Below are 9,246 nucleotides of genomic sequence, written 5' to 3' on the forward strand. Positions count from 1 at the left end.
AACTGATGCAAGAAAATCTAGGAGGGGGTCCCTTCTTCAGTTGCTGGAGAGAATACCTATACGATGCAAAAGCAGGCCTGTTATGTTTTACGTGTGCATCTGAAAAACCACAGTGAACAAAGAGGGGATTGTTTATGACAGTTGCTTATTCTGCTAGGGACATGCACATGGTGGGTGTGGGTGGGGTGGGAGAATGCACCTGTGGTTGGGTATGCTATGTGTTGTGTTGCTCAGGCATTCTTTTCTGCACTGAAGGTATGCAGAGGATGTGGTCCACCCACCTTTCCCTGCCTGCCTTCCCTTCCTCCCATCTTTACCTTTGCCTCCCGCTCTGCCATGTTGGCATCCGTATCCATCTTTCCTTTCTAACCTTCAGAGAACTCCCACACGCCCTTGCTGGAGGGGGCCGTCACTCAGATGACCCCGGAGGAGCACTACCGGCGGATGATGTCGGCTCTCAACGAACACGGCGCCTTTGAGGAGCAGCAGCAGCAGCAGCAGCGCCTTTACCAGCTGGCCAACAGCATGGCGGTTCCCAGCCACAGCGGTGAGGGCACTTCCGTTCCACCCATCTGGAGCTCTGGTTGGGTGATTCCCCTTTGCCCCCAAAGCATTATTTGGAGCAACCCCAGAATTCCTTGAAAGGGGTCCTCAACGAATGTAGAACTGCTCCAAAAAGTTAACTTGGCCTCCATTTATGGATCTTCTCCTTAAATCGAGCCTTTTGCATGCTGTAAGATGGGCTCCTGATACGTGCCGGGGGATAGAGGCAGCTGACATGGGCTCGGGGGGGGGGGGGGGCTCCCAGGATGTGCCCCAGAATCCAGCAATGAGATCTGGGTTCAGATCCCCACGGCCAAGGAACTTGCTGGCTGTCCCCGAGTTAGTCACCCTAACCCACCCAACAGTGTTGTTTCTGATCTCATTGGCCAAAAGGGCAGGATAAAAACATACTAGAGCAGGGGTCCGCAACCTGTGGCTCTCCAGATGTTCATGGACTACAATTCCCAGCATGCTGGCAGGGGCTGATGGGGTTTGTAGTCCATGAACATCTGGAGAGCCGCAGGTTGCAGACCCCTGTACTAGAGAGACCGACGTGATCTTAGAATATGACAACGTGAGGAATAGTCCTGTTCGGGACACTCCGGCGTGATTCTTCTCTTCCTTTTTGATCCGATGAAAAAGCGCCTGTAACAGCGAGAGCTATTCATATTGCTGTTTTAAGTGAACCCAAATCTGGCTAGGGGAGAATTGCGAGAGGGGGGCGGGGCGGGGAAGAGAGTTGAAAAGGACGACGCTTCCCCTCTACAGCAAATCCTCACTCTGACAGATCCTCGCTGGAATGTCGCCCTGAAGGAAGCTGGAGGGCATCTTTCTGGCTTCTGCATTTCCTGGCAGCTGGGGAGGAATCAGCCAAGGGTTGTCAACCCGTTCTGCCGGTCGTCACGGCAATTGGAGACAGGCAGCTTGTTGCCGTGACGAGGGTCCCAGAGACAAAATTGATACCAGCTCTGCAGGTGCCACCAGCTTCTATTTAGCGCGCACACACACACACGTTTTGTGCTCCGTCATGTTCAGCGCTCTGACGGGCGGTGACTCACCAGGGTCTCTAGCGCAGAAGGGTCTTGTCCCACATCTCCTGTCTGGGATCCTTCGGTTTGAGAAGCTGTGGATCAAACCGGGGGCTTCCTGCCTGTGGGCCTCGTGTTCTGCCACTGAGCCACATCCGCTGCATGGTGTTGTGCTGGGAGAATTTTTAGGGACAGAAAAACAGGACTGTACAAACAAAAATCTCTTGCCCACAAAAGATTTCCCAGCTCTTCTCTCCAGACACAACTGTGGCCTAAAGGGAAAGAAGGAACGACTGTGTTTCGCTTCTTATTTCTGGTTACCCGTGGAGAGTCGTTTATTGACCCTCGGAGACTAGGCGAAGGGCTGCTTGCGAGGTTTTCCCAGGCCTGGACGGCCGGCAGAGCTCCCTTTCATCTTAGGAGCAGCCATCTGGGAGCAGGGAAGAGGCTCGCTCGGCGAGGCTGGGCAGGAATTTTATTTCTGTCCGTGCAAGCGCCGATTGTCTGTGGGCATGCCCGGTGGCACCAACGAGCGTTTTAATAATTTAGAAACCGTTTTCGCTTTAATTGGTTGCCCGGCCTTCCCGGCCCCCCTCCGCACGCCGCTCAGCATTAGCATTAATCCCCGCGTTCTCGATTCTCCGTGCCTGGAACCGCCATCCCCGTAGCATCCGTCTGTCAATCACTCTTGATTTCCAAACCCTCGGAGAGGGTAGCATTGTAAATAACACATACGCTCTGTGCGTGTGTGTGTGTGTGCGTGCGGGTAGTGAAGAAGGATGGGAAGCCAGAGCGAGGAAGCTGGGGGGTGGGGAGGGGGAGCTCTGGAGGATTGTTGTGGTCATTTGGGATCAATGCGGCTCCTGGAACTGGCAGCGCTTCAGGCTTCTAAATTACAGCCCCCCCCCCTTCCCTCCCGCCTGCAATAAGGCGCGACCTGCGTTTTTCAGATAATTAATTTATAAACATTGGAGGCATACGGCCACTGGCCAGGGGAGAATTCTCTGGGCTTTCAGTGCAATCTGGTGAGGCTGGCTGTATGCATTTAAAAGTCTTTTTGCCTGGGAAGCAGGGGTAGCCGGCGCTGCAGATTTCACAGCGAAAGAGGCCCGCGTTTGGTAGACAACCCAGTCTGAAACATGGCACAGGAAGGCCTAATGGCCTTGTTTCTCCCCTGCTGATCTTTGTGTGAAAACTCACCAGTTCACCCCTTTTGAATGGCTACAGGTCCACACAAGGGCAAAAGGCACAGCCCCACAACCAGTTGGCCTTACAAGTCACCCCCTGAAAGTTCAGGCTTACATTTGTGGACAGATCTACAGAGGGAGAGAGAACGCTCCACGGTTTGGGGTGGGTGCTGTCCTTGCAGACACCTGCCTTCACACCTTTGCCATTTGAAACTGGAGGCAGGCAGAGATGGTCTTGCAACGGGGCATCTTGGTTGAGACCATCCCTAAGGGCTTCATGGCCGATATATGCTTTCTGAGCAAGGCTCCCTGGTAGTGGGTAGAAATTGCCATCAAGTCCCTGCTGACTTATGGTGAACCTGTAGAGTTTCCAAGGCAAACGATATTTAGAGGTGGTTTGTCATCACCTGCTGCCATTAGCAACCCTGGACTTTCCTGGTAGACTCCCATCTAAGTACCAACCAGGGCAGACCCTACATAGCTTCAGAGATCTCACAATATCAGGCTAGCCTGGACCATTCAGTTCAGGGCAAGGTGAATTGTGGGGGAAATGCAACACGTAGAAGCCCTCTGCCTCCTGTAGATTCTCTCCTGCAAATCTTCTACTCCCCCCCGCCAAAAAAACCCCCCTGTTGCTATCTGATTTCCTCCCCCTCCCATCTCGTGGATTAATTTGCCCAGGCAGGTAGATTTGTTGCTTTGTAACTTGATGACACCTTCTCACCTGCATGTATTTTGTTTTTGGTAGAGTCTGTTGTTGTGGCTTTTTTTTTTGCTAGCACAGGCTGCTTCAAGCCCACCCTGAGTGGACCATAGCGGGTTTAAAGGAAATAAATACATTTTAAAAGCCCATCTTGTTCCAATCTTCTACTCCGCCCCCCCTCGGGGAGGGACATTTTGGGGGGGACAGAATCCACAGGTGAGGGGAAAGTCCCTTGTGCCTACTCCTGGTTGGCTTCCAGTGCCCCCCAGCACCTGCATTATGAGGGAAAGCGTTGGACTGAGGCACTGTGTTTCCTTCATAACAAGCACGTCAGCTCTAAGGTATGCTGTTTCTTTGCGGCCTTTCTCTCCTGCTTTCTTCTGCAGAAGTCCGGGCAGGGCACATGGGGGTGAGGCAGGGCCAGAATGAGGGGGAACTGTGCCTGTGGCACGCGCGCAACCCATCCTGCCTCCTTGGCTCTACGCCACTGGGATGGGGGCACCCGGGACCCCTCCTGTCCCGGTCTAGATCAAGACTGATTGTTTCAGCAAGGAGACTGCCTTGTGTGCCTTCCATTCATTCCTGCGTGAGATAAGGGACGGGTGGATTCCCCTTCACGTTCAGGTCTTCCTAGGGCTGCTCCTTACAACTCCGATTGCTGCCAAGGCGGGCCTGTGAAAGCCCAGGCAGAACACAGCAGGCAGCGGCTTCTAGCCCATTGCCACAGCCTCCTGAAGAACTGCACCGAAGGAGCGCAATACACTTTGGGCACACAGCTGACTTATCACTTGTGCCGGCTGGCTGGGTCTGGAATGGGGCTCGGACGGCCATTGCCCAGTGCTGGGAAGAAAGTCCCGGCTTCAGCCCAGAGAGTCTGAAAGGGTCTCTTCTCCCCCACCAACTCTCTCCTCCCCCACCCCCCACCTTCCTTACTCAGTTCTGGCAGGAGGACAAGAACATCAAATGGAGCAATAAATAAGGCATTGTCTGGCTCTTCCTACAAACAGCCGCTAATTAGCGCTCACTAATTACCTGGCCGTGGAAGGATTAACGTTCCTGGTACAGAATAATGGGCGGGGGGGGGGGGGGACGCTAAGCCTCAGCAGCTGCTTAGCCTTGGTAGAAATGGAGATCTATTTGGGTGGCTATTTCTCTTAAGGGGGGGGCGGGTTGGAATTCATTCATAGTTGTTGCTAGCCTGTTCCTCTAAGGACCATTAACCAAATTCCTCACTGTAGCAAGGTGGGGGGGGGGGGGGGAAGGGTCAGAAGTTCCCTTTGAGAGAGGCTGAGACGTTCAGAGTTAGCTTCTTTTACTTTACTCATTTGTTTAAAACACTTATTAGCAGCTTTTCTAGCTCGCAGGAATGCAAGGTGGTTTACGACAGCAGCAAAACAATAAAACACATTAAAAACCTATTAATTAAAATGAACAATTTAAAACTGCCGGTAGGTAGAAGAACTAAAATTAATCAATGGCCATTTTAGCAGCCCCCCCCCCCTGCCACCATATCACACCCTTGAGAATGGTAGCATTATCCCCATTTTTACATATGGGGAATCCAGATTGTGTCTGTACACACTGCCTGAGGCCACCCAGTGACTCCCTGGACTAAACTGGATGCCAACTTGTTAACTATACACAGACGTATAAATTTATATGGAGAGTAAATCCTGGCCTGCTGGCAGATTATTCTTTATTATATTTGTACGCTGCCCTTCCCCTGATGGGCTCAGGGCAGCTTTCATCAGGTGAGATACAATAAATATAATAAATAAAATAAAACACAAAATGGTAGTCACAGTAAAATTTAAAGCAGGTAGTTCCGAAGGTAGCATGGGCATCAATTAAAATCTCAAAGTAATAATAGCAGCAGCAATAGTAGTGGGGGAGGGAATCGAGAAGCAGGAGGCCAGGTGGGTGGGATTTGTTGAAAACCCCGTTGCTGCCTCAAAGGATAGACTGCTTACCCATGAACTCGCATGAAGCCGCCTTACAGCGAATTACACTGTTTCATAGGTGTCAAACTCGCGGCCCTCCAGATGTTATGGACTACAGTTCCCATCATCCCCTGTCAGCATGATGCTGGCAGGGAATGATGGGAACTGTAGTCTATAACATTTGGAGAGGCGTGAGTTTGACACCTGTGCTTTTGGCCCATCAGGACCAGGAGTCATGGGTTCAAGGTGAAGGAAAAGAGATCCCACCTAAACATCAGGAAAAACTTCCTGACAGTCAGGGCTATTCAACAGCGGAATGCACTACCTGGGAGTGTGTTGGAGTCTCCTTCTCTGGAGGTTTTTAAAGAGAGGCTGGATGGCCCTCCTGTCAGGAGCATTTTGATTCTGTGTTCCTGCATGGCAGGGGGTTGGACTGGATGGCCCTTGGGCGTCTCTTCCAACTCTATGATTCTGTAATCAAGGACAGTCCTGTCCTATCAGACTGGTAGCTTCTCTCCGGCAAAGGTCTTTCCCGTTGCCTGTGGCCTAGTCCATTTTAACTGGAGAGAGCCGGAATGGAACCTGGGGCCGTCTGCATGCAAAGCCAAGGGTCTTCCACTGAGCCACAAGCCCTTCCCAACAGCCAATCCCTTCTCATCACAGTGCAGACCCTATCTTCCCTCTTCGCATCCCCTTTTACCCCAGCTGTGTCAGGGGATGTCTCGTCCCTCCTCTTTCCCGGGACGTTGCATTTCCGGCAGGTGCCTGGGAACTGAGCCCTCCTTGGTCAGCAGGTAGCCCCCAGCAGCAGCACCCAAAGCTGCTGTTTTTCTCACCTCCCCTGTTTAGCATCATCGCCTTCATTTCCCACCTCACCCCTCGTTCATATCTTTTTTCCTAACCGGAGAACGTTCTTTCTCTCTCGGTCTCTTGGCTCAAAAGCCGAGCAAAGAGGCGACGGGGGATGAACATTGGTCAAGACAGACTCAGCGTGGCGAAAGCGATATATGGGCGGCTGGGGCTGGGATATAAATAAATCCCAGGCAGGCTGTGCTACTGAAGCAAGCAAAGATGGGGGGGGGGGGGGCAGTGGCGGAGTGGGCAGATGAATTACGGCGCCGCTTTGGAGGCATCCTTCTTGCAGAGGGCAGAGTGGGAGGGGGCACAAGTGGGTCACACCTCTGCTTGGAGGGAGGAGGCAGTGTTTGCATGGGCGGAGGAGCTAAAACGTTGGGTTGGGGGGGGGGTATCAGAAGTCTGCAAGAGCCAGGAGGGTGGAGTGTGGGGGACCCTGGGAAGCGGACATAGCAGACCAGAAGCAAGCGGTTATGGAACCGAGAGAGGGCAGGCCAGCAGACAGGGAGAAGTCTGACTGTTTTCCTAATCAAAAGGCCAGCCTTGAGCTATAAGCTTTTTCTAAGGTCAGGGGCATTGGTGGGATCCAAAAATTTTAGTAACAGGTTCCCATGGTGGTGGGATTCAAACTGTGGCATAGCGCCAATGGGGCTGGGCGGGGCATGACAGGAGCGTGGCCGGGCATTCCGGGGGCGGGGCATTCCAGGGCGGGGCTGTGGCAAGGACGCAGCTGCTGCGCCAGTCCTTGGGCAGGAAACGAATGCACACAGGCGCAGGCTGCCACGCATGCCGGTGCACCTCCTGCTAGACTGCTTCAAGTTCTGCGCGCTACTGCTGAGAGGAGGGGCATAACTAACGCAAAAATCACGTGGCAAAATCACCAATTAGTAACCCCCTCTCAGCACACACAAATAATTAGTAATCTACTCTCGGGAACCTGTGAGAACCTGCTGGATCCCACCTCTGGTCAGGAGACAGCCATGGGTCTTTCTGGATAGGTGGCCGTCACCCTTGAAGCCTCTCACTCTGCACCGTGATCTGCTGGCTGGTGCTTTTCCTCGGCTTCATTGCCTCGGTCCTCCCAACCACAAAGTCCTGGCCAGACACCTCATAGTGACCAAACTTCCCACCCTCAGCTTGGCTGAAGGAGGGAGACCTCTTCTGAGCAGGGGAGGGTTCCCCTCGCCCCCACTTTCGGGTCGGTTGCACAATTCCCTTTGACTTGCCGGAGCCCGAATCAGCGGGGGGACGGTGGGAGAGTCGGCTGGTTTGGCTCGAACCTGCCTGTCTGTTGCTGGCTTCTGCCACGTCTAGGAATCCGTTTTAAAGGGGCTGCTTTAGACAGGAAACGTTGGACGGCTCCGTAGCAGAGCTGGCCGGCACGGCAGTGTCGGATCGCTTGGGCTGCGAGTTCTCCTTTCCCCCTCCATCTCTCCAGCTGCACCTGACAGTTGATGAGAGAAATCTCTGCTCTGTTGGCCTGGGAGCATAATCCCCCAGGACTCTTGGAAGAAGCCCCAATTCTCATTAGAACACCTCTCCAGAGAGGCGGAGGGGGGAGGATAAAGCTGGCTTCTCAGAGCCTGGTAGACAGAAATTCTTGGAAACGTGGAGGAAAGTGGACGGGGGGGGGGGGGGGAATACAGGAAGGAGAGTCTCCGAGGTAAGGAGGAGGTGCCCTTGTGCAAAAGAGAGACCAAGGGGTTTTCGTAAGGCTGGGAGTGGAAGAGAAAGGAAGAGGGACCTCTCTGAAGATGCGCAAGGGGTAGAGAAAGGATTCTCTGGGAGCTTGTCTTGCTGGCTCAGAGCTCTCCAAGGTTGGCTTTCTCCGTGGTGATCCAAAGGAGAGAGGGATCGTCTGCAATTCATTTCCACCAGCCTCCCTTCATCGTCATCTTCAACTGCAGATTGCTTTCACTCTTTCCAGGAAGGAAGGCAGAGGGTTGTGGCCGGGAGAGGTCCAGATGTACTAGGTGGTATGCTGTTTGTGTGTGTACACGCACATGCACACCTGTAACCTTGCTTGGTCGCCATTCATTTCCTCTTTCCAGCTAACTCTTCCTTCCCTGGCAAGCAGAGACTGGAAGGGCCCTGATTGCTGCTTAATTTCCAAAATGTGGATGGCTCTGGGGCACCAAACCTGCTTGAAAACTGCCATTCTCAAGAAAACAGGGGTGGGGGTTCTTAGCTGCAACGGGGAAATACTTTGCATATGTTCAGATGCATGACCTGGCTGACCTCTGGCAATGGAAAACATTATCTCGGACTCAACCCTGATGGGACGTGACCCGAATCAAATCTCTCTAGAGGGTTGCTGTTTTGACAACCAACTCATGCCAAGATTTCCTCTTTTCCCCCTGCAGATCTCCTCCGGGCACGGCAAGAGGTGGCCGCGGCCGCAGCGCGCAACCCCAGCTCGATGGAGGCCCACCTTCCTTCAGCCAGCAACTCGTCCAGTCAGCGTAGGAAGCAGGGTCTCCCGCAACACCGGGATTCCCACTTCTCTGAGAGGTACCTACCGGGCAACCTTTGTGGGGTCAGGAAGAAGAGTGTGTCTGTGTGTGAGTGTGTGATGCCTCTGTGTGGGTCTGTGGTGTTCCCATCTACCCTCATGTCCCTGGAAGAGGGTGGGATCTGGCTGCTGTAGAATCTGACCTGCTGGAGCCATCAATGTGTTCCAGCTGTGTTGGGCCTGCCTTCAGGAAAGGGACAGCAGTCCACGTAGGCTCAGAGGCATTTCCTCTTAATCCCAAGGCCGTGGATTCCAAGACTAAGCCCTGAACAAATTCCAAGCACAAAAATTTAAGACCTGCTGAAATGTGGGAGGGGGGAGAGAGGCGCTCCAAACAGCCGTGGATTTTCCCTTTCCGGGGATTTTGCCATATCGAGGAGGCCGCCCAGGCCGGGGCTGATGAAGCTCTCCTGGGAAAGAGAAGGATATGGGGAAAGGGAGGGGGCGAAGAGCTGCACTCTAATTGACCTGCCCCACA

At 53.3% G+C, this 9,246-nt stretch overlaps 1 protein-coding gene across 1 annotated transcript; it reads left to right on the forward strand.

The window, feature by feature from the left end:
• Window positions 1–376: 376 nt before the first annotated feature.
• LOC125425526 (sterile alpha motif domain-containing protein 11-like) lies at window positions 377–8,903 on the forward strand (the record flags this gene model as incomplete). Its single annotated transcript, XM_048483117.1, has 2 exons — window positions 377–547; window positions 8,620–8,903. Coding segments are annotated over 2 exons (455 nt in total), but the record flags the coding sequence as incomplete, so codon positions are not given.
• Window positions 8,904–9,246: the final 343 nt, after the last annotated feature.

Source organism: Sphaerodactylus townsendi, unplaced genomic scaffold (assembly GCF_021028975.2).
Source record: "Sphaerodactylus townsendi isolate TG3544 unplaced genomic scaffold, MPM_Stown_v2.3 scaffold_692, whole genome shotgun sequence".
NCBI classification, from domain to species: Eukaryota; Metazoa; Chordata; class Lepidosauria; order Squamata; family Sphaerodactylidae; genus Sphaerodactylus; species Sphaerodactylus townsendi.